The following is a 26527-nucleotide window of genomic DNA, read 5'->3' as shown; positions in this document are numbered from 1 at the left end:
CACACTGCAGTTTAGTACAATACAAACCGCTGGGTAGACCAAGAGAACCCAGACCCTCCCTTGGCCTTGTCTCTAACTGCTAATAACCAGTGGCAAATCCCCCTGGGGTTCAGCTCTTCATTTGTATAATGAGGGTACGGACTAGATGAATGAATACACAGGTCTCTTCCAGCATTGGGATCCCATTATTTGAGACCATCTGTACATTTATAAAAATTGTGAAAATATCTTTTAGGTAATGACATAAAAAATAATTGAGAGAACTATCACTTTAAGAAATATTTTATATAATTATAAAAATTGTGAAAACATATTCTAGGTAACAGCAAAGAACAAGTCAAGGGTAACTTATTTTAAGAAACATTTTAGAAAAGGGATGTTTTCCATAGTATCACAAAAAAATTAAAATTTTTATTATCAAAAGTAATATGCTAATTTATGAATTCCTCAGTTATAAAATACTTTTAAATTTAAAAAAGCCAAAATTGGGGCTGGTCCAGTGGTACAGCAGTTAAGTGCACATGTTCTGCTTTGGCAGCCCAGGGTTCGCTGGTTCGGATCCCGGGTGTGGACATGGCACTGCTTGGTAAGCCATACTGTGGTAGGCATCCCACATATAAAGTAGAGGAAGATGGGCACGGATGTTAGCTCAGAGCCAGTCTTCCCCAGCAAAAAGAGGAGGATTGGCAGATGTTAGCTCAAGGCTAATCTTCCTCCAAAAAAAAATAAAAAATAAAAAAATAAAAAAAGCCAAAATTGTATGTCTTTTTTTTTTTTTTTACTCTGGAAGTTGTTAGCTAATGACAACATATGATGAAAGAGGATTATAGGAAGGAGGATAGTAAAAATGTAAATAATTGATAAATCTTATATGCTTAAAAAAGCTCCTTCTTATTTATTTAGTTATATCTCTTCAAAAGAGTCAGTCAAAACCCTGGGAAGATGAAAGTAGGTTCCACTCATTTACTTTCCTCTGATAACTGCCATTTAGCTAGTTATTTTGGCAGTCTACATAGTAAATCTTAATGTATTATCTCAAATTCAAAATTTATTAAGACCAGTTTTTTTGGTCAGAAAACCTTCTTTTAAATAACAAGTTTGCATACTATCCACAAAAATGATTATAAGTAAAATTTTAGAGGATATTTGTGGTAAGTAGAACCCTAAAATAGCCCTCCCAATTTCCTGTCTTAATCTCTGAGATTGTGAATATGCGCAGACACCACAGTTGCGATCATTTATATTATATGATAAAAGGGATTTTGCAGATGTAATTGAGGGTCTGAGTTAGCTGACTCTGAGTTAATCAAAAGGAGACTATCCAGGTGGTCCTGACCCAACGACACGATTAAAGCAGCATTTTCTCCACTGACGCAGAAGAGGGAAGCCCAAGGGATCTGAAGTATGTGGGAGACATGACGCACCAGTGCAGGCTTGAAGATGGTAACGAGGAATGTGGGTGCCTTAAGGAGCCGAGGGAGGTCCCCGGCTGACAGCCAGTAACGAAACGGGGACCTCAGGTCTACAACCACAAGGAAGTGTATTCTACCAACAACTTGAGGGAGCTTGTAAGTGGATTTCCCGAGTCTCCGGTGAAGGACTCAGTCAGCCCAGCCGACATCTTCATTACAGCCTTATGATATCCTGAGCCAAGAACCCAGTGGACTTATGACCTACAGAACCATGTGCTAATAAGTGGATGTTGTTTTAAGTTATCATGTTTGTGGTAATTTATTATGCAGCAAGAGAAAACTAACACAATGCTGAGAAATAACTTATTATTAGGAAGGAAAAGAAAATCACCTGACTATATGAATGCTACATTTTTCAGTGTTCAAGGTTCAAAGTTGATTTGTTAAGCTGTTTCATGCTGAGAAAAACAATGTGTGTTTAAGAGGAGAAGTGATAATTCTTAGGAAATGGGGCAAACTGAAATCCAGAAGAAATATGAAACATTCAAACCAGATTTTAATTACGGCAAAACAAAATTATACATCAAAAAAAATCTGAACGTTTCAATTTCAAATTTAAGAGAAATAATTTATAACACAGAGAAACTTACCCTATTTTGAAAAAATGATGCATGAAAATGTGATGTTGTAGCAGATATTGATACTAAAGTAATAGTTTCTTCAGAACTAGGGTTATGTAAGTAAACTTTTTCCATTTTTGGCATTCCAACTGGCCTGTAAAAACAAAAAGAAAACTGTCACAAATACTTCAAAGATAATTTCTAGTTGTTGAGTTAACCTCTGGTTGTTAAAAAAATTACACATCAAAATTGTTAGACAAATACATATCCAAACAAATAAAACTACTTATTAAATTGGTTTATATTTAAAGTTACATATAGAAATGCATTTAGCCATTCAATAAATATTTAATGAGTGTCAATTATATGTCACACACTGAGCCAGGTGCTGGCATAGAATGAAGCAAGTCTCCACCTGGCTGAAGTTTACAATCCAGTGAGGAAGCAGGCAGGGGACAAAATGGTCAGATCTTTTCTTTCTTTCTCCAACACCACCCTGCCTCCCTACTAGTTCTGAATCACGTCCTCCTCTCCCTAAATGCCACTGATACACGCTCTTCAATTTAGGAGCAGAAACTGAGTGGCAAAGTTAAGTGAGCAGATCCACCTTATGAGTTGGGGCTGCTATTATCCTCATTTATAGATGAGGACACTGAGACCCAGAAAAATTAACTAACTTGCCCAAGTCATACTCGGAGCCTAAATTTGAACCCAGGTCATCTGGCTCTGGCCCATGCTCTAATCCACTGCATTCAACTGCCTTCTCTCAAAGAAACAACGTAAAACACCCTCAATGGTCTAACGTCCACAGATCCATTTGAATGTTCCCTTTGGCATCCACATTATAGTTTGTCTTAAGAGAGAAACCTCCTCCTCAGTGTGTTTCAGCACTTATGTAGCTAATCTTATCTGTACAGGCTTCCTAACCTCTACAGCATCAGAGAATTCTGCATATAAACTACGTTTTTTCACAGTGCTCTCTAATCATTTAACTGGCACCAGTCTTATTTCCTCAACAAGATTATCAGCACCTTGGGGACAAAGGTGACATTATAATGCCTGTGTATTCCCCACATTATCTAGCACAGCACCAGGCATGTGGTAAGAGCATACATGGGCGAGTTCGCTCCTCCCAGCCCCCAGTGGTTATTAAGATCCTCCCTAATCTGACATCATTCAACCTGAACAAGTAACTCCTCCTGTTTTCACCATGTAACCTTCCACTGGAGGCAGGCTGGCTCCACGTGATGACCCCTGCGCCGTTACCAATCTCTTTGCTCTGTCTTTATTCTCCATCCTCTACGCCAATCCAAACCCTCATTTTCTAATTCAACTACAACTTCTTTCACAAGGTTCTCTCCTCATACAACCCTTCTGGTCCACGTTTTCTGAAATTTTATTTTCTCTGTATAAAGCTCAAATCCTAAGTAGTTGATGATGCAGAGCCAGAACGGTGTTTTATATTTGGTTCAACTGTCCTCCATGCTTTTGTCCTTCAGGAAGTTTTCCCCCACCTTTTCTTCAATTCAGTTGACTGCCTCTAATTTATAGTTTGGGAAAGCTGATAAAACAGTGAACAACTTTCAGAAGCTTAAAAAAAAGAATCAGGGGCTTTGGGTTCCTTTAAAGAATTAGTTAGTACATGCAGCTGGTTCTCCCTGCCCCCGCCCCGCCTTTCACATAAACAACAATGCTGGGAAAATTTAGAGGTTAAAAGGAGGTACCGACTCCAAGGATTAACCAAAAAACAGTAAGAAACCCTTAGGGGTACAGAAGGCTGCCTGGACTGGCGGGTAGGAAAAGTGAGGGACAAAGAGCAGCCTAAGCTGGCAATGAGAGGCTAGGGTAGAGGGAGGCTTCGAAACTCTTTTGTCCACTTCCTCCCGTTTGCCTTGGCACAACCAGAGCCTCCCCCTTCAGGCTAGAAGAGCAGAAAGGCTCACAGAGGTCAGAAGCTGACGGTTGGCTGCCCTCCAGCAGACCCGCCTGTAACTCCTCTCTCTGGGTCTCAAAGCCCTAAGGCTAGTAGATTACAATTTAGGAAGACACCTCTGTTCAGATGGTTCTGCCTAAGCATTGTCAGATAGAGTGGCGGCAAACCAAGGACAATCCACAGTTTTCCTGTGTATTGTGTGTGTGGAACTGGAGCTCTCCACCTTGGTGATCACCTCCCTTCTTAAATTCACAAGAGACAAAGACCAAGGCTTGGCCTTCTGTCCTTCCTCAATACGTATTACAAGACAGGAACTTATAAATTCACACATCAAAATAACATGATCTGTGAGGAGTGCAATCAATTAGGAAACACATACAATGTTGCAACAGACTGTAATGTTGTTCCCAATTTGCTGATGGAACCTGTGAGAGGATTATACTTGTCCATTTCATTAACACTAGGCTTGGCCATAAGACTTGCTTGGGCCAATGAGATGTGACCAAAAGTGACATATTAAGTTTCAAGAGCCTTCTTATACTCTTTTTCCTCTGCCAAGAAAATGGCGTTTCCCAGACACGAGTACTCTTTCAGTCTAAATCCTATCGAGATTTTGGGGTTGGCTGTGGTCATGGCATAACCTAATAAAGGCTGAAGAATACCCCCCCAAACTGGAAAAGTTGAACCAAGAATTTAAAAATAAGTATAATGTGATATACTTAAGGAAGTATGGCAAGATATTAGTAAAATGAAGCAACTAATCACATAGAAAACAAGAGAAAATATTACTATTAAAATATAATGTATAAACGTAATAGATGGGATAAGTAAACAAAAATCTATTAGTGACCTGGAAGATCAAATTGACAATTTAGTTAAGAATTCAGTGAGAAAGAATATGTAGAATATTTTTAGAGATAGGGTTATAAAAAACCAAATGAAAATCAGGTATGTAGGGCATAACTAGAAGTGGTAATACTTGGAAAATGGAGTGTAGGAATATTTGAAGAATATGGAGAAAAATAATGGGCAAAACCCAAAATTTAAAAAAGGATGACATAATTCTTGATTGAATGGGTTTATGAAGTGTCAACAAAGAGAGAGAAGGAAACCCCTTACTTAAACACACAATAAAATTTAAGGAGTGGCAAGAGTTCTTTATATATTGTAGACATAAATCTTTTATGAGATGCTTGCAAATGTTTTCTCACATTACGTAAGTTGTCTTTTCACCTTCTTGATGGTATCATTTACAGCACAAAAGCTTTTAATTTTTATGTAACCCAATTTGAATGTTTTGTCTCTTGTCGTTTGTGCTTCTGAAGTCATAGCTAAGAAACCACCGTATAGTGGAGATACATTTCAAAGTTTTCTTCTAAAGGTTTTATAGTTTAGCTTTATTATATTTACATTTAGCTCTATGATACGCTTGAATTAATTTTTGCGTAGGGTGTGAGGTAGGATCCAACTTAATTCTTTTGCATGTGGATATCCAGTTGTCCCAGCTCCATTTGTGGCAAAGACTATCCTTTCTCCATTTAATTGTCTTGGCACCCTTGTCGAAATTGATTGGCAATAAATGTAAAGTTCCATTTCTGGAATCTAAAATCTCTTCTATTTATCTATATGTCTATCCTTATGGGAGCATGACAGTGTCTTAACTATTAAAGTTTTGTGGAAGGTTTCTGATATTGGGAACTATGAGCCTCAACACTGGTCTCCTTTTAAAAGATTACTTGGCTACTCTGGATCTCTCATTTCAAAGTGAATTTTATGATCAGCCTGTCCATTTCTGCAAAAAAGTCAGCTGGGATTTTGATGGGGATTGTGTTGAATCCATAGATCAATTCAGGGGGTACTGTCATCCTCATTTGTATGTGGATATCCGATCTATGAATATGGGATGGCTTCTATTTATTTTATTAATTTCTTTTGATAGTTGTTTGCTGTTTTTAGTATACAGGTCTTATACTACTTTTGTTAAATTTATATCTAAGCATTTTATTCTTTTTTATGCTACTGTAAATGGAATTGTTTTCTTAATTTTAAGTTTGTTCACTGCTAGTGTATAGAAATATAAGTTATTTTTGTATACTGATCTTATGTCCTGCACTTCAATGAATGCACTTATAAGTTCTACTTATTTTTTAAGTGGATTGCTTAGGATTTTCTATATACAAGAGTATAACTTCGGAAAATAGAGATGGTTTTACTTCTTCCTTTCCAATCTGGGTGTCTTTTGTTTCTTTTTCTTCTCTAATTGCCCTGGTCAGAACTGCAGTATAATGTTAAATAAAAGCGACAAGAGCAGACATCCTTGTCTTGTTCTCGATATACAGGGAAGTCTTTCAGCATTATCTATGATGTTAGCTGTGGAACTTTCATCCATGCTGTTCAGTAGGTTGAGGAAATTCTCTTTTATTTCTAGTCTGTCGAGCATTATTTTCATGAAAGAATGTTTGTATTTCTTTCAAATGCTTTTTTTGGTGTTTATTGACATGATCATATGGGTTTTCCCCCTTTATTCTATATTAACATGGTGTTATTGCACTAATTGATTTTAGATGTCAAACTAACCTTCCATTCTTGGGATAAATGCCACTTGGTCACAGTATAATCCTTTTTATGTGTTGCTAATTTCATTTGTTAGTATTTTGTGGAGAATTTTTACATCTATCTTCATAAGGGATGTTATTGGTCTCTAGTTTTCTTTTTGTGTAGTTCTTTGTCGGGTTTTGGCATCAGGGTAATACAGGCTTAACAGATTGAGTTGGGAAGTGTTCTCCCTTCTATTGTTTGGAAGAGTTTGTGAAGGACTGAAATTAATTCTTTGAATGTTTGGTAGAATTCAACAATAAAGCTTTCTGTGGGTCAGAGCTTTCTTTCTGGGAAGTTTTTTGATTACTAATTCAAACTCTTTACTTATTGTATATCTATTCAGATTTTCCATTTCTTTTAAAGTTAGTTTTGGTAATTTGTATCTTTTCAGGAATTTGTCCATCTCAACTAAGCTAATGAGTTTGTTAGTATACAGTTGTTCATGGAATTCCCTTATAATCCTTTGTATTTCTATAAGGTTGATAGTAATGTACCTCTTTCATTTCTGATGTTAATAATTTGAGTCTTTTCTCTTTATTGCTTGATCTAGGTAAGGGTTTGTTAATTTTGTTGTTCTTTTCAAAGAATCAACTTTTCGTTTTGCTGATTTTCTCTATTATTTTTTATTCTGTATCTCATTTATTTCCACTCTAGTCTTTATTATCTCCTTCTTTCTCCTTACTTGAGTTTACTCTGCTTTTATTTTTTCAGTTTCTTAAGGTAGAAGGTTTGGTTTCTGATTTGAAATTTTTTTCTTTGCTGATTAAAACATTTACAGCTCTAAGTTTCTTTCTGAACAATGCTATTGCTACATCCTATAACTTCTGGTATGCTGTGTTTTCATTTCATTCATCTCAAAGCATTCTCTGATTCCCCTTTTGACTTCGTCTTTGATTCATTGATTATTAAGGAATATGTTGTTTAATATCCCAAGATTCTTTTTTTCTGTATGACTTTCCAATTTATTTCATTAGAGAATGAAGTCATCAGAGAACATACTTTGTATGACTTCAACCCTTTTAAATTTATTGGGGCTTTTACTGTGGTCTAGAATATGATCTATCCTGGAGAACATTCTGTGTGTGTCTGAGCAGAGTAAGGATTTTGCTGCTGTTGAGTGGAACGTGCTATAGATGTCTACTAGGTCTCGTCATCCTGTACTGTTTTCAAGTCTTCTATTTCCTTTGTTATCTCCTGCTTACATAGTCTATCCACGATTGAAGTAGGGCACTGAAGTCTCCACCTATTACTGTTAAATTGTCTATTTCTCCCTTCAGTTCTGTCAGTTTTGCTTCCTAGACCTGGGGTTTCTGTTGTTAGCTGTGTCTTGCTGTTTTAATCTGACAATCTTGGTCTTTTAATTAGTGTGTTTAGACCATTTATATTTAATGTAATTATTGATGTGGTTAAAGTCCACCATCTTGCTAGTTATGTTCTATTTGTTTGATCTCTTCTTTGTTCATAACTCTTTTATATGTGGAATTTTCTAGTTCTGGTCCAATTAAACCAGAAATCAATAACAAACACATAACTAGATTATCCCTATAAATACATAAATAGACCAACATATGTGCAAACAAAGAAGGATCAGAGACAAAATCTGAATAAAAATTAAGAACTATCTGGAACTGAATGAAAATGAAAAAATTAACTCATTAAAAACTTGTGGAATACAGATCAAGTTGTGCTTAAAGGAAAATTCATAAATTTAAATGTACATATCTGAAAAGAAGAAAGCCTGAAAATTAATGAGCTAAGCACCCATGTCATTAGAAAAAGAAAAGCAAATTAAACCCAAAGAAAGTACAAAGAAAGAAATAATAGAAATAAGAGTGGAAATAAATGAAGTAACACACATAAAACAGAGAACCTACAAAGCCAAAAGTTCTCACTTTTTTGTGGAGGATAAACTAGTAAGTTGATAACTACCTGGCAAAATTGAAAAATTAAAAAAGAAGGCACAAAATATCAACATCAGCAGTCATAAAGGAGACATCACTATAGATGCTACAAACATTAAAACAATCATAAAAATATTAACAATTTTAAGTTGGTAATTTGAAAATTATCCTGAAATTGCTAAACTCTTAGAAAAACATAGCTTACGAAAACTGATAAACTAAAAAAATATATATACAAGCATTACAGCAAATAAAACTACTAAAGAAATTAAATCCATAATTTAAAACCTTCCCATGAATAAAATTCCAGTCCAGGACTTTACTGGCAAATTCTAACAAATACTTAAAGGGAATATTCTACCAAATATTTTGGGGAAAAGGGAGATGCAGCTACAAAATGGAGAAAGAGGAGGCAGAACTCTGTGAGGCTGGATTTGAACTGGGAAAATCTGAATTGCAATTATCAGTAGGAGCCATGATTTATATGTACGTATACATGTATATATATATATACCTCAATAGATCTGTCCATGTGAGCCTAGAAGCAATGAGATCCAGGGGCAAGGAACAGTGACACTGAGGAGCAATGAGCACACTTAGTCCCCGGATCTGGGTTTCTAAATGTCATTCCCCATTAAATAAAACAAACAAACGAAAAACCCAGGACTTCTTGTAGTTTTATCTAATTCCAGGTCTGGGACAAGAAAACCAGAAGGAAGTCTAGAGCGTTTTGCTGTATCAGAAAGCAAAGAAGTGTTCATAGAGGGACATTTCAAAAAAAGATACAGGAACCAGCTTTAAGAGGCTTTCATTGGCAACATTTATAAAATTTGGAACAAAAAGAATAGTGAAAGTAAAGGGTTATAGCACATTGAATAAAAAGGAGAACCCATGAGTTTATAACAAGGATCAACAGCACTTTTCTAGAAAGGGCCAGACAGTAAATATTTTAGGATTTATAGACCATGCAGTCTCTGTCACAACTACTCAACTCTGCCACTGTTATAAAAAAGCAGTCATAGACAAAATGGAAATGAATGGGTATGGTTATGTTCCAATAAAACTATTTACAAAGACAGGTGACAACGGTCATAATTTGCTGACCCTTGGTCTATAGTTATGATCAAAGCAAAAAGAGAGGGGAATATTTCTTTACAGAAAAATCTCTGTTCCTAAATGAAAAAGCAATGACAGAATTTGAAGCAAAAAAGAAGAACCACTATTTTGCAACTATCAACATAATAACTGATTAAGGCAAGAGGCAATGTGTGATGAGTAGGTAGAACTACTGGATGAAAGGTTGTTGCAGAAGAGGATATTAACCCCACAGATTATTTATTAACTACAAAGAAGAAAAGGTACCCTTATAAATTACAGAATCTGGCAGATAGTACATTAATGAGTGTTCAAACTTATCATCGACAATAATTACAAATATGGACGTTGAAGGCCACCTGAAGTGATGTAATGGGAAATATACAACATTATCTATGTAATACTCTTGACAAAAATGTTTAGCTTGAATCTAATCATAGGGAAGTAATCAGGCCAATCAAATTTGTACGCTAGTCTATAAGTCAACTTACCTGGACGACAAAAATTTCAAGCTTCCGAATGAAAAAAAAAAAAAGGTAGGGAACTCTTCTTGATTAAAGACACTTATCAACTAAACGCAATGTGTTATCCTTGATTTGATCCTGGTTGGGGGATGCTAGACTTTAATGAACATGCTTTTGGCAATTAGGGAAATCTGAATATAAACTATATATTAGATGATGTTTATTGTATCAATGTTAGATTCCTTGGGTGTGATAATGGAATTGTGGCTATGGAGGAGCAGTCCCTTAGGAATCACATACTGAAGAACTTAGGAATGAAGTATCATGATGTCTACATTTATTTTTAGGAAAAAAAGTGATGTGTGTATGTGCACGCACACATAGAAGACAGAGAGAAAACAAAAGTGGTAAAAGGTTAACTCTTGGTGACTCTAGATAACGGTTATGTAGTTGTTCATCAAATTATTCTTCTAACTTTTCTGTACTTTTAAATTTTTCAAAAGTTGGGCTAGGGGCTGGCCCCGTGGCCAAGTGGTTAAGTTTGCATGCTCCGCTGCGGCGGCCCAGGGTTTCACCAGTTCGAATCCTGGGGGCGGACATGGCACTGCTTACCAAGCCATGCTGGGGCGGCGTCCCACATGCCACAGCTAGAAGGACCCACAACTAGGAATACACAACTATGGACCAGGGGGCTTTGGGGAGAAAAAGGAAAAGAAAAAAAATAAAATCTTTAAAAAACAAAAAAAAGTTGGCTACATATACAAGATTTTCTGTTCAATGAAGTATAGGATGGGAAAAGTTAAACAGATGACAAACTAGGAAAAAATATTTGCAACGTCTAAATATCTTTTTAGACTTTAAGGTTAAGGTTATTTCTATACCATAAAAGGAATTTCTAACAAATTAGTAAGAACCTCAACAGAAAAAAAGGTCAAAGGATATGAACAAGCAACTTACAGAAGAGGAAAACCAATAGGCCAATAAGCATACAAAGAGGTGGATACTCAAACTTACTAGTGATGAGAGAAATACAAAATTAACAATGAGGTATCACATTAACTAATAAAATTAGAAAGTTAGCTGATGTGAAGTGTTAGTGTGAATATATGGGATGTGGAAATATAGGAATGCACATGCACAGCTCTTAGGAGTACAGAGTGGCCCAGTTATGCAACTGGGCAATATCTAGACATACGAAGTGTACCCACACTCTATGACCTATGCATTCTACTCCTGGACTTACATTGCAAAGATATTCTCATAACAGTCCATAAGTGAACCTGTAAGAGGATGTCATTGCAGGACTGTTTGTGTGTAGCCACCAAAGAGGGATTTAGTGGGTAAAATAGTGGATACTCTGCTGTATCTAGTATTTCTTATTAGAAATAAGAGAACAGACGGACATCTAAGAAAAATGGGCCTTTAAAAAGGTAAGAGATGGAATGAGCTATGCAGCCACTATGGAAAACAGTGTGAAGGTTCCTCAAAAAATTAAAAATAGAACTACCACGTGATCTAGCAATCCCACTCTGGGTATATATCCAAAGGAAAAGACAGGATCTCAAAGAGGTATCTGCACTCCCATGTTCACAGCAACATTATTCACAGTAGCAAAAATATAGACACAATTTAAGTGTCCATCAATGGACGAATGGATAAAAAAGATGTGGTATGTATACACACAATGGAATATTATTCAGCCATGAGAAAGGACACTCTGCCAAATAAACTAAGTCTGACAGAGAAAGACAAATACTACATGATCTCACTTATATGTGGAATCTAAAAAAGCTGAACTCATAGAAACAGAGACTAGAATGGTGTTACCAGGAGGTGAGGGGGAAGGGGAGATGTTGGTCAGAGTACAAACTTCCAGTTAGAAGATGAATAAGTTCTGGGGATCTAATGTACAGCATAATGATATAAGTTAACTACTATTTCATATACTTGAAAGTTTCTAAGATCATAGATGTTCTCACCACAAAAAAGAAACAGTAATTATGTGACCTGATGCAGGTGTTAGGGAAGAAGGCTAAGGTGGCAATCATTCTGCAACAGATAAGTACGTCACCAACACATGGTACACCTTAAACTTACACAATGTTATATGTCCACTGTAACTCAGTAAAGCTGGGAAAACAGGATAAGCCATATCACAATATTATTTATATATTAAAATATAATTACATAAATTAAAAATACATCATAATATCTAGCTGGGTGGCAGATGTAAAACTACATATATGTCCTACGCATTTTTCTGTGTGTATATTATAACTCTCACAGAGACTAGAATGTCATGGTAAAGTAATGAAAACACTCTGGAAAGTAACACTACTCTACGACTGTTAAGCATCATCATATAAAAGTGGAATAAAGCCTTCAGTCTTCTCTCTTTTTTTTGCTTTAGAGTGGCTTTGCTGTGTAAGTTGTTTACCTGAAGTCAGTGAATGGAAAGCTCTCTGCTGAGGAACTACATTTGAGTCACATTATAATAACGCTACCTCATTTTTACAGTTGGTTCTAATATAACCATCAACGTCGAATCCTGTTTAGTTAGATGGGGAACCCCATATGTTGTGATATGATTCCTCAATAAATCAATTTGAAAAGTACTTTAACAAATGCTTCTAAAATAGGATATTAGAGAACTCAGGGTGGAAGTGTTATAATTAAACGTTATGATAAATAAACTCAAAGCTCATTTTATTGTTCTACGAGAAATTTTAGTCTGTTTCCTTATAGGTTCATCTAACCCCCTCATTAGGACTTCATAATTTTGCTCTTTTGGGGGCAAAAATGTCAAAGTCAAAAGTTAGAATTTCAAGTGTTCAACCTGACTTTTAATATAGTCACATCATGTCACTTGATTCTCATAACCTGTAACATCAAAATCGAATTCACCACTACTACATGCAGTTCTTCTGCAGCTTCATTTACAGTTGAATCTTGGATTATTTTAAATATTTCGTCTTTTCTAGAATGGAATAATATTATCTTCTTTCCATATTGCCCAAAAAAAGTCAGGTTCATAGGCATAAGGTCCACAAATTATGTAAATAAGCACTCTTCATTGTCTTTTGTAAACATTTAACACATTTTTAAGGTTTTGATAGTGGTCTGCGTTGCTGTTGTCTTACACACCATTTGAGAATTTCTGTATCATGCTGACGTGAAGTTTTGTTGTTGTTAAGTTAAACATTTTCTGGTGCCTCTAAGGCCTAAACCAAGTCATATTCCCCTTCTCAGAGGTCATCACTGCAGATGCTACCACCTTTTACCAAAAGTGGGAAGGATGTGGAGAAGATGAACTCCCGTGAAGTTTCTCAGCTGAGAGATGATTCTGCTGCCTTTGCAGTCACCAGGGAGGCTGGGCCCAAAGACTGCCCTTGAGAGGCAGGATCCCACAGAAGAGTTTCTCTGCTTTACCCAGGAAAGCAAAAACTGTCCAAAATCATTCCATGGCTTACAGCCCAGCCATCATGAGGTCCAAAATCTTTCTGTGGTTTAACAGTCCAGCCATGAGGACACAACCCAAAGGTGGAACCAGGGCTTTGGTCCTGAAGAAGGGAGAGAGGAGTATCCAGAGGCAAGTTTGTGACAACACATTTTGGGTTAGGAAGCAGGAAGCTGAGTGCCTTCAGAAGCTCCCCAAACCCAGCAGCCCCCAACGTATGGAATTCCTCTTGCCTCTGGTGGAGCCTTTCTCAGGAGCTAGACCCCTTAACCAATAGGCTCACCAATTTCAGGACCACGAAATAATTAGGGAAGTAGGTAGAGATCCAGCTGGGGCCTCAAACTGTGGCCATGATGCTGCAGGGAGAAGCTGTATAAAGACAATATGGAAGATAAAATTCTTCTTCCTCAAGCTTTATACAGACATGTAAGTATAATAACAGTACACAGAAATAAAATGTCCTCCTTACATCCTGAAAGTTCGCCGATTATGTGCTGTCTTCAACAAATATGCTCTTTTACAATTCAAATGTCCTGAAGGCTAACTGGAATCGAGTCATTTCACTTCCTTAACTCATTCTTAATGTTTTTCCTCCCATGACCTCAGTGCAATCAACCTTACTTAAGATAAAGAAGACAGGGTATAAGATGGAGAGGTAAGCTAGGGTGTCCTTCAAGAAGACAGGACTCAAGACAGTCTGCAACAAGTGACGACTTTGGGGTAGGGAAACAAGCCTGGAGATTGTAGACGCCTGGAAGCAGGGAGTGGATCAGAATGCTGAGGCTGGCCTTATCCTTTCTTCTAGGGATCAAAGTGAAAAGGCCCTGGGCCACACCCTACAGAAATGAACCCTTGCTCAGAGGAGAAGGGTCACCTACTTAGGTTATTAAAAGAAGTTTGGAGTAACAAGAACAGAGGGAACATCATGGGAAGGGCGTCAGCAGGCTATTGTAGTCATGCACACTCTAACAGAGCAGGCTTCTGTAGTTCTGGGCAGTCCACACCACAGGAAGCAGAAGCAGCATTCCTTGCACAGACCTGCTTACAGACCTCATATGAACAGCTTCCCCTGCCCCTCCCTCTCCTCAGTTCCTTTGGTGATGGATCCATGGCAGAATCCATGAGGAAATGGGAGACTGAAGAGAGAAGTCACACTAAACCATGGAAGACTTTGGTCAAGTACTAATACGTGCTTACTTGTAAATAAGTAGTGCATTGGTTTTCTGCTACATAACAAAACTACCAAAAACTTAGAGGCTTAAAGCAACGCTGATTTATTATCTTATAATTCTGTAAGTCAGAAGTCCAGGCACAGCATGACTGGTTTATCTGCTCAGGGTCTTACTCATTAAAGCTCAAAGTCCTCTTCTAAGCTCATTCAAATTGTCTGCAAAATTTAGGTAGTTCTCAGTCTCTTGCCATACGGCCCCTTCCATTTCCAAAACCAGCACAAAGAAACTTCCTTGCATCAAATATCTCTCACGCTTCAAACCTCCACCATGTCTGTTTCTGAGGACTGCTACAGCCAGATTTAGAGGGCTCATGTGATCAAGTCAGGCCCCTAGATTATCTCCCTTTCTTAAAGGTCAACTGATTTGGGAGCTTAATTACATTTTCAAAATCCTTTAGAGCAACATCTCAATTAGTGTTTGATTGAATACAACTGGGAGAAGGTGTGTGTGCATCTTAGAGGCCAGGAATTTGGGGGACCATCTTAGAATTCTGCCTGTCATAAGCAGCGTGTGTGACTGTTTGGCTAGACAGGATAAGATTTAAAAATAAAACAAAGATTTTCAAATGCTTGCCAGTGCTGGTCCTGTTCGTTTCCATTATCAGCTGCTCCAAAGACATAGGGCCAAAGAGGACAGTGTCAATTATTTATAGATAAACCAAGCTAAATCAAATATACGGTTGTTCTCTGTGCTGTTAGAGCACAGCTAGTGACTAACTCTCCCTATTTTAGAAGGATCTGAGGCTCAAAAGAATTAGGAAGAACCAGCTATGAATTAGAGACCAGCCTGGAAAGTAAGCTGCAATTTTGTGGTCAATGGCAAGTTTCCTATGCCACAGAAAGATGACAATGCAATGCCAGGAAACAGCTGAAGCAATGGCTGAGCAAGTGCCCTTAGATAAACCTTATGAATGACAGTGACACAGCACCCTACTAAACACAACTTTTGGCAGGAAGTTGGGCCAAATCAATATACAGTACTTTGTACACTCAATTACCACAAGAAATCCAACCATCTTCTCAAACACATTTTACACTGAGGGCTGAGCTGGGGTGTTGGTGGAACAGTCAGAAATTGGAAAGTTAAAAGGTACCAAACGTCCCTTTAGAAAAGAGGAATACCAAAAAGTGATTAGGGAGAAATGCCTTTCATGAAGTGAATTTAACTTGACAATAAAGACCTCCATTTTTAGTGACAGTCTATTCAATTTCCATTTTTTTAAGGAATTAGGTCTCCATTTTAAGCTTTAGATTTGAAACCAAGATTTTCTGCACTTAATAATTATATAAACCAAAGAACTCAGTAAATCAAGTTTCCACTCAAAGCATTTTTTACAGTCAGCAACAAATGTTTGAAAAAAGGAGTTGTTACGGGAACAGAAAAATATTTAACAGTATTGGCATAAATAACTGAGGAGGGGGCAGAGGGAGGGGGGAGGTAGTCACACCCAGACTGCTCCAGCCAACTGTTATGGGGCAGAAGGGAGGAAAGGAGACGAGGGAAGGAAAGGGGAGGGAAGGGGAAGGGGAAAAGAGGTAGAATTAAAGGATAAATTCAAAGAAAATGGATGAAAACAAAGAAAACCTATTTGTGAAGAAAGTTAATCTGATTAATTGACTGTGAAAGAAATTCTAGAGCACAGCAGGGATGATGAGAGTAGTAAGAGGACTTGGCCTGTGGGGGTCTAGAAAGTGGCCAGGGAATCAGAGCTGCATATCCTTCTAAGAGGCCTGAAACCCTCTTGGAGGCCTTTTGGCAATCGGATGCAATCTGGAGTGGTGAATTCCACCCAAATTAAAGTTTTCCAGATACTGCAAAGGGTGTTTTAAGATTAAGAGTGACTTCTGGTTTAGCAAAAATGACCACAAGCAGTGGAAATAGTTCACAGAAAACATAAGGCAAAACTTCAGTGCATAAATCAAGGTAGTGAACAATGATAACCCTGCTTACAATTTCTGGAAAAAATATTATAAAGTTTTCTGTTAATGATGCTTCTTGTCAAGTCCTAAAATTACTGCGATACGTATCAAGCCAATGAAACACTTAGAGATGGACATTCAATCAGTAAAGTGTTGGATGAAGAAGAAAAGGTATAGCAAACATTTAATGTGGTCCAGTGCCAACACCTGAAAATGTAAAACTGAAGCAGTTAAATCAAAAGAAGCAGAAGCAGAAGAAATCAGCTGGCAATCTTGTTGGACTTGAAGATAATGTACTGTATATAAGAGTTAAGTGTGAAGTTGTGTCAGACATACAAAGATAAATAGTGTGTATTTATCTTGATAGCCTGGTCTGGTAGGGGAGCAGGCATCAAAACAAACGATTAGGGCAATAACCATTGCATAAATAGAAGTTAGGAGATGTCACGAGTAATGAAGACTCTAACTTCATTTTTGATGCTGACAGTTACTGAGTTTTCAAGCCCCATAATGTCCCTTCACCTTATGCCCCACACCTGAGCAAGCGAATAAGCAAGCCTGCACACTCTCTTGGATCCCGTGAAAAGTCCAAACTATGCAAGCCCACCCCAGCCTCACTCCCTAACCACAATAAAAGCCAAGCCAGTCTCCTTTTGCTGCTCTCTCAAGCCATTTTCCAGACCTGACTGGGAGCCCATCCTGCGCTCTCTGGAAAGCTTCACTACAATGAACTTTTTCATACCCTCTTGGTGTGTGTGCATATGATGTCATCAGTCTTCACATCTGAAGCAAATTTTGAGCGCGGATCCATCCTACCCTGCGGGGTAAACACAACACCATGGAAGCGGAGAGAAGGCAGTTTCTACCTCTGCTAGGCAGGCTGGGGAAGGCCTGCCTCCAGAGGAGAGCTATACTCTACAGAGCCGAAGGTCATTAGGGATTCAAGAGGCCAAGGAGGCTGTAACGGACTTCAACTGGAGGAGCTGCCCACTGCATGATTTCTCTTCTCTGGGCAAAACCTGATAAACACAGGGACAACACCTGCAAAACATGTCCACCAACAAATGCCCTCCTTGTTTGGGGGGTAGATACCTGATCTAAGCCAGAGTGACCACTGCACTACTCTGAGATTTTTTTCCCCTGATGGAGCAAAGCTATAGAATGTGGGTCTGAAGAGCAGTCAGTGGATTTGTCCTCATCATTGTAGGAAAAAGACACTGGCAGTGGGAGAGAATAAGCCAATAAAGAGCGAGGCGGAGATAAGAGCCAGAAAGAAGAGTCCTGGTGGAGCTGCACAACGTGGATCCTGTTGTCTCCAGGCCCTAGCTGCATCTCTGACCTTTCTGCAGATACATTACGGTCCTCAGCACTCCTTCCAATATATCTTACTTTTGCCTCAGTTGGTTTCAGATAGACTTCTATCACTTAGAACCAAACAACTGCAGCACTGACCAAAACAGAGGGATTAAAGGCACTCTGTAATTGCCATTAATTTTCTTAAAATACTTACAGTACAATGGTCCTGTAGTTATATTGACCGTCCTTACTATATACGGAAACATGTGCTGAGGAATATAGGAATGAAATGTCATTATGTCTGCTACTTTCAAATCATTCAAGATCCACAAAAATATGGAGGAAACATGGCAAAAATGTTAATTATTGAATTTAGCTTAAGAGTACATTCATTATCCCTTCTTTCTACTTTCCTGATATAAGAAACCTCCCATAAAAAATTCTTTTTAGAAGGGAGACTCAAAGTATGTATAAGATGCCTTGAGCTTAGAAAGATCAGTTATGTCAGGAAATGGTAAGTAGTTCTCCACAGGCTGGTTTAGGTGCGGGGCATACAAGAAAGGTAAAGGACAGATTTTATGTTAAGAAATTTAGCATTTATTGGGAAAACACTAGAAAACCATTAAAAGAATGTGGGGGTAGGAGGAGTATGGGAAATGATATGATCAGATTTTGATAGTAAAAGGATTTCTCTGTTGATAGTATAGATCACAAATTGGAAAATGGCAGGCATGTGGTAACAGTCTAGATAAGAAATGATGAAGGCCTGAATTAAAGGTTAGAGAAGAGTAGAGGTGAAAACTGATAGGATTGTGGTAATGGATTTGGTGGGGGAAAGGAGGGGGTGCTTTGAGGGAAAGGAAGGAATCCAGAAAGCCTCAGGATCCTGGCTTTGATGACTGGTTGTTACCATTCACAGAGGCTGGAATACGGAAGCAAGAGCAGGGCACATTGAGTTTAAGGTGGTGTTGGAGACACAAAGTGAGTCATGAGGGCGGGGGTGAGACACTGATTGGAAAACCACAGGCCATGCCAAAGGCGTGGAAGAGATCACCCAGTAAGAAAGTGTGGAGCTTACTGTTAAGGGCTGAAGAAAGAGAAGCAGCCACAGTTAGGGGACAGACAGAGGACGAGAACCCCGAAAGAGACTAAGAAAAAAGGGCCTTAGACACAGGTAGAAAACACTGAGAGTGGTTCACAACAGTACAGGCAGAGAAAGATCTGAGAGGGAGGAAGAGGTCAGCTGTGCCATGTACTCTACAAGAGATGAAGAATGCCAGGACTCGTAACCTAACAAAAAGACTTAAATTAGGGCAGTTCCAGGGCTGATTAATTCAGCAGTTTGAAAATATCAACACAGATGCAAGTTCTTCCCATTTTTCTACTCTGTCAGGCAAACTTTGCTGGCTTTATCCTCAGACTAGTACCCATGACTAATCGCAAGATGGGTGCCACAGTATCCCAAGCATCACATGTAGACATTATCCAGCATGGAAGAGAGGTATTTCTTTCTTGTATCCCTTTTTTAGAGTGGGGGAAAAAAATCCTTCCCCAGAAATCCTTTAGTAGACCTGACTTCATATTATTGGGCAGAACTGGGTTAAATCCACCCCTGAATTGATCACAAACAAGAAGAAAGAGATTATTACAACTGACTTAGATTAATCAGGATTTACTTCTGAGATGGGGACAGGGTTACTTTTCCTAAGGGCTGGATAACTGAAAACACTGGGGTTGTATTAACAAAAAAAGAGGGGGTGGGGTGGGGTGGATGTTGAATAGGTAACTAAGAGGCATGAGGAGGAACCATTCTGTACTAAAGTATTCTAATCTCATTTTTCCCCATATCATAATATTCATTAAAGAAAGAGCAGGGATTTTTGGAGGCGGAAAGAAAAGTAGCCAATGCGGGAAAAAATTCAATCAACTAAGTTTCATGCTTCTGAGGGTGAAACAAAAATAAATATACAACAACTTTGAAAGAGGATACATCCTAAAACATCTCTGATTTCCTTTAGCAATGAGTTACTTCCCAGTCCACTGATAATTTACTTTCTGTAGTGAAAATGTACTTCATTTTCTTTTCCTAAAACTACTTTCAGGTTTCATAACAAGAACCTTGGCTCTAAACCTGCTGTGCAGATTCTTTCAATCATATCCCCTCTGATTTTCTAGAGTCAAAAGTTCTAAATTTAGGAACTCTTTGTTTACATCCATGTGGTAGCTTTGTGATATATCATCTTGGTTGGACAGAACTAGTCCCCAGAATTTCCTTTCTAGTACATTTCTGCTTAGGGTGGGTTACAAGTAATATTGTCTCCTGAGAGTTGGAAGACGGAAGGGAGGCAGCAGCCATTTTGCAGCACACACATACCTTCTCCCAGTTATTCAATCAAACACTAATCTAGGTGCTGCTGAAAAGGGAGTTGGCAGAAGTAAAGTCTCTTATCAGTTGATTTTAATTAAAAGGGAGATTGCTTTAGGTGGGCCTGTCTTAATCAGTTGCAAGCCCTTTCAACGAGAGCTTAGCCCTTGCCTGAGCTAAGAGACTCCAAACAGCTGGATCTGCAATTGCTCTGCTTCCTCGGGTCTTCCCTGAGCACCTGCCTGTGGACATCAAGCTTCAGCCTGTGCCCTTGGGGCTCCAGCCCCCTCATGACTTTCCCTTCCTGACTGCCTGCCCTGTACACCTAAGGCTTGCTTAATGGGCTCCCACAGTTGTATAACCCAATTCCTCATAAAAACTCCACACATATATACGTATACATACATATACTCATACACACACATAAAATCTCCAACCGGTTCTGTGTCTCTGATTGAATCCTAGTACACATGTGCTCATATCTGCCCCCAACTCCCACTTCTTGAGATCCACTTCTCCCTTTGTGAGATAAAACAAACTCCACTCAGCTGTCACAGACTGGACACAGAAAAGTTTAAAATAATGGTAGAGTAGTTTTCTTTTTCTTTTGTTTTCACTGTTTTGGGGCAGCATATAAATCTGCTGCTTTAGGGAATAGTGCAATGTAACTATTATATTTGTTCCCTGTGCTGAAACTAAGAGCTCACGCTGTACTTCAGATAATTTCCCTCCCTGTATGACCTGACCCTTGTTCATACTGGAGTTCATCTGTCCATTCACACGTCTTCTACAGATCTTCCACAGTTTCTCTCAGCTCATGAGATCTCAGTTTCTCTAAGTCCAGCTCCAGTCTCTTAAAGAAATCCCATTTTTTCCCTCTCTAGTCATAGATTAATTTATTTATTCCTGTGAGTTCTCCTTGTTCATGACAACAAATTATTCTCTAGCCTAAATATTAACTAAAAACCTTCATATTCTGCATATCCTTCATCTCACAATTCCATTTTTAGGACTTTCTCCTGAGGAAATAGTCATGGTTGTGTTTAAATCATTAGTTTCAGCACTGAGCATAAGAACAAAAGTTAAAACAATAAATGAATTTAACAAATATATCTATACATCTGATATTCTTTGATACCATAAAATAACGTAACAAAATACAATGGAATAAAAAAATGCACAATACATCATGTTTAGAAAGCAGGTTACAAATTAGTTTATATTCAGAAAATACAGTTATGTTTTTGTAAATAAATAAATATAGATGCGTAGGAAAAGGACTTGAAAGACAAAAGCGCAATGTGAATGTTTCTGAGTGGTCGGACTGTCGTCGGTAATGTGTAACTTTCTTCTTTCTGCCGGTAAGTGTTCTGAGTTTACTACAGTGGACACGCACTGCGAGGGCAATAAGCAAAGCCCCAGGAAAGTTCTGCAGTGGGGATTTGCTGACCTGCGGTCTAGGACAGGGAGTCTTCAGCAGCCCTTAAGGATCCAGATATAGACTTAGAGGGGATGTCTATAAAATCCTTGAATCTACATGCAAAATGTTGTTTGTAGGTGCAACTGTGTGTGTCTGCATCTGGGGAGAGGACGGCAGAGGTTCCACAGCTTTCATTTATTCCTAAAGAGATCAGGATCCAAAAAAGGTTAAAACCACCAGTACAGAATCTTGCTGGACTTTATCTCAATTTCTCTATTTTGGGGGTGGGGCATTATTTAAAAGGCTGAGGGACAAATAATTTGGAACAAGAATTCCAAATTCCAATTCAGAGATTTTGCATACCTGAAAATTTCTTTATCTCAAGGGAGGCATGAAATTTGAAGAACTCCATCAAAAAATAAATAATGAAGTGAAAAACAGTTGGATATAACTTCTGAAACAATTGCTCCAGAATGGTTACTGCTAAGCTTTTCAAAGTAAGAATACTCCTACTTTAGACTAAAAGTTTTGGTACCATATATTGATCTCCTCTGTCCCATCCGCATGTGTCATCATAAATGCCGCTCTAGCCATAGTCTCAGAATGGAGTTCATCCGTCTCTATTCTGATCCACTCTAAAATGAGAGAACATACTCGAAGAGAATTTTACTGGAGAGAAAACTCATTTTAAAAATAATGCACTCTCTTGCTAAAGATCAAAATACATGCCATGTTTCACTAAATATCCTGCCTTTGATGGAAGGAGACTATGAGTGATAGACGACTGTGATCGGATTAGAACTTTATGTTCCTTGCCATCTCAACATTGTATGTACCTAAACCTTTTTTATAGGACAGAATTAACAGTGATATGTTTCCTATCTAAACATTATAGTCTTTAAATCTAACACTCACAAGGCAATTTTACTTCTATAATGACTAGTCCCAAATACTGATTCCATCTAGAAGTGCACAAAGAAGCATGCAAACTTTTCTCTGCACTCCCCCCCCAAAATCCACGATCTCTATAAGAACATAATCTCCTAAGAAGGTGGAGCTGCTATCAGATATCTCTTACTTCTTACGCTAACTAGTCTACCAAGGTTCTGTACAAGTATAACTGATATATTTGATTACTCCAGGTTTAAGATTGTAAATAAATTATTAAACTTAATGGGTTTACTATAGTAAAAAAAAAGGCTAACTACAACTCTGACAACGTTAACAAAAATTACAATTTTCACTTATTGAACCAGAACAGATCTACATATAGCTTCCCCGTCACTTCCCTTTTAAACTCTTTTCTTCTGCTAACTTACCAGAACAGCATTGCTCTAGCAGTTATATCATTTAAAAAGTTCTTTTTACCCACCTGCTAAGTTGGGTTGGAATCAAGCAGGGTGAAGACTTGTTTCCCCCTTAGTGTATCTGAGATGTACAAAACCTGAGACCCAGAGGTGGAAGGGACGCCAGAAGTACGGTTTGAGGAAGAGTTCTGTGGTTGAACCACGTCTCTCTGTCGGATTTGCTTTTGCTTCCCCTTCTAGGTTGGTGATGATTTTATTTGGTGATGTATAAAAGTGTGTACTTTAAAAGCATATGCATCAAACGATAAATAATATGTCCTTCTATATCCGCAAAGAAAAATTTAAATAATAAAAATGGAAATAGAGTGCTAACCAGAAAAGGTAACCCACAAGCTTTATGCTGCTTCTGAAGATAAGATCCTCTGAACCAGAAACTCCATTATGAGTGTATTTTTCAAACTCCAAAAGTTATAAATACAGGTTAGACTCATAACACATACTTGATTCCCATTTTCAAACTGCATTCAACATCATTTGTTTCCTGATGACCTGGAAATGTAGCTTTCTCATGTAGATAACACAGGCAAAAGGCAAGACAAATGCATGCATAAAATACATATAACAGTTTAATGGGAAACTATGGTGTGCAAATTTTAAACTTACTGTTCATGGAAATCCAGCATTGGGGGCTCAAATCGTATAGGTCTGCAATTACCCCGGTACAGAGATATACTGTAAGTAAAAAAATAAAACAGCATAAGAAGCAATTCTTCAAAATATATATTTCCCCAAACTGAAGTCAGACACTTGAGTTTTGTCATGAGAAACTTTTTTTTTTTTTTTTTTGGTGAGGAAGATTGGCCTTGAGCTAACATCTGTGCCAATCTTCCTCTGTTTTGCATATGCCATGCTCCCACAGCCTGGCTTGATGAGTGGTGTGTACATCTGCACCCAGGATCTGAATCACACCCTGGGCCGCTGAAGTGGAGCGTACAAACCCCACCACTATGCCACCAGGCCAGCCCTGAGAAAGTATCTTTAAGAAAGGTGGAGTCTAATGTTCTATTAGGAATGTGCATTACTTTTCTTCTTAGAGGAAGTCCATAAATGTTGTTTTAAAAAATGAAAAGAAAAAAATAGGGGTATATTTCCTAATCAAAGGTATGCAAAAACAGAAAAAGCTCAGGTAGACAGAATGTTGAAATTTATTTGGCTGTTACGATTGATAACAATATACCTTAGTATGCTCACTCGGAGTTTTTGATACATGTACAATGAACAATACCTAGTTAATACAACCACACATACCTGGCAGAAAATACACAGAGACGAAAACCTTGTAACTAGATAACCTTGTAATTAGAGGGCCAAAAGAACTAAAAAACGAATTTTGGGATAGAAATTTCCAAGAACTGAAATATCTTTTTAGCCTGAGAGTGTAGAACACACTGATCTATGATGTCTTGTTCTAAATATTTGAGCATCATTTCTAACTATCTCACTTGATACTAGAACTTCTCACTAAAACAGACTTCTGAATAGCAAACCTCTTAGACATCACCACAACCTAACACTGATGCAAAGTATAAACGACTTTGTCGGGTGGGGGAGCCCACATAGGTGAAGTCGTCTGTTTCTCATACTGACAAAGTGAGAAATTCAGTTAGCCACTAACATTTCTAAATAGTAGACGTTTATCTTTCTGCTGCACTTTAAGAAATGATGTTAGAGCAAAACTCATTTTGTGAGACTTTATTTCCATTACCACTGTAATTGACAAGAATATAAGCTTCAAATGATCCAGTAAGTTCAATCAGGAAGTATAGGAAATACACTAGGAATAGACAGGGACATGAAGAATATGTAGGAAATTTAGCTTTAACTCAATTCTATAAAGATTAAATAGTCTGAAATAGGTGAAGTGGATAAGAGGTACACACTTCCAATCATAAAATAAATGTAATGTACAGCATAGGAAATATAGTCAACAATATTGTAATAACTTTGTATGATGACAGATGGTAACTGGTCTTTTCAGTGTGATCATTTTGTAATGTAAATAAATGTTGAATCATTAAAAAAATAAAGTAAAATGGAAAATGAAATCAGAGACTATATTTAAAAAAACAGCTAAACAGTGGATAAAAGATGAATAACAAATATTAGAAATATAAAAGAACAGTAGAATCTAAGTATAACATATGGAGAAATAAAGAGGAAAGCAAATTAAAACAAAGATTAAATAGTCTGAGCAGTGGATTAATTGATCTAAAAGTAATAAAGCCTAAGGGTGTTTTTAGCTCTACTGATTAAGACTATTCCTCTGTGCTGCTTGATAATCGCTCTACATGTGTTGAACAGAAAAGATGACACACAAACAAGAAGGACAACACCAAACGTATAAGGCACAAAACTCAAGACGCTAGGACAGAGAAGGCACGGTTCCCCACAGGACAGCTGCCACGTGGACCTAGAAGTAAAGAAGCTACCCCTCTCGACTGCTGCCTTTCTCAGGCATGCTATAACAAGGACACTCTGGTGCCTTTAGAACTAGAAATACTGATCAGCTCATCAGTTTCAACAGTATGAAATCCAAACTTATATAAAATCTTAGTCCAATCAAGGAAAAAAGACATAATGCATAAATAAATGTGTATAAGTCATTAATGCATATATATAAACACTGACTGGGTTAGATGCTAGAGATACAAAAGAGTAAGACAGTTTTTTCTCTCACAGAACTGAGAGTCTGCTCCCAAAGATGCAAATGGAAATGTGTAAAGTCACCAGGCAAGGTGAAAAAAAGTGCACACCCCATTCATTCAATAGAAATATACTGCATGCCAGGCGCTGCCTAGCAGCTGGGGCTACGGGAACAAAGCTAAGAGCCTGCTCTCGTGGCACCAACAACCCAGTAGGGAGACAAAAGTAGAACATATCAGGTGATGATGTGTGATATATAAAGACAGAGCAAACACAGTAGGAACAGAGAAGGTCTCTTTGAGGAGGGACATGAACAGAGAACTGAACAGTGGAGATCTGCGGGAAGAAAAGGGGGAGGTACTAGGCATGCTGAGGAACAAGGAAGCTGCAGGGAAGGAGGGGGAAAAGGGAGGAGCTGAGATCAGAGAGGTACAAAGGCCAGGTCTCCTTGCAGGAGTCTGAATTTTATTCTAAGTGTAACAAAAAGCCTCTATGGTTTTGAGCAAGGAAAGTAACATGATCTGACATATATGAAAAGGTTAATGCCAGCTGCTGTGTGAAGAACAGACTGTAGGAGCCCAAAAGTGGCAGCAGGGAAGTCCTGCAGTAGTCCAGACAAGAGGGGATGGCAGCTGTGGTCTAGGGGGATTGCAATGGAGAGTGGTGAGAAGTGGCTCTTTTCCGAACATACGTGGAAGCTAGAGACAACAGGTCATGCTGACGCATTTATTTTGGCGTGTGAGAGAAAGAAGACAGGACTCAAGGATGACTTAATCCTGATTTTGGTCTGAGAAAATGGATACAT

At 38.1% G+C, this 26527-nt stretch overlaps 1 protein-coding gene across 2 annotated transcripts in view; it reads right to left on the bottom strand.

The window, feature by feature from the left end:
- TMEM131 (transmembrane protein 131) overlaps positions 1-26527 on the bottom strand; it is a 221108-nt gene that overhangs the window by 92404 nt on the left and 102177 nt on the right. For both annotated transcript variants that reach the window (XM_046660693.1, XM_046660691.1), the window contains exons 4-5: positions 23683-23751; positions 2063-2186 (exon numbers count right to left, since the gene is read on the bottom strand). In XM_046660693.1, the coding sequence (XP_046516649.1) occupies positions 2063-2186; positions 23683-23751 (193 nt within the window). The remainder of the gene's footprint in view (positions 1-2062; positions 2187-23682; positions 23752-26527) is intronic.

Source organism: Equus quagga, chromosome 5 (assembly GCF_021613505.1).
Source record: "Equus quagga isolate Etosha38 chromosome 5, UCLA_HA_Equagga_1.0, whole genome shotgun sequence".
NCBI lineage: Eukaryota > Metazoa > Chordata > Mammalia > Perissodactyla > Equidae > Equus > Equus quagga.
This window is presented reverse-complemented; position numbering and strand designations above follow the sequence as displayed.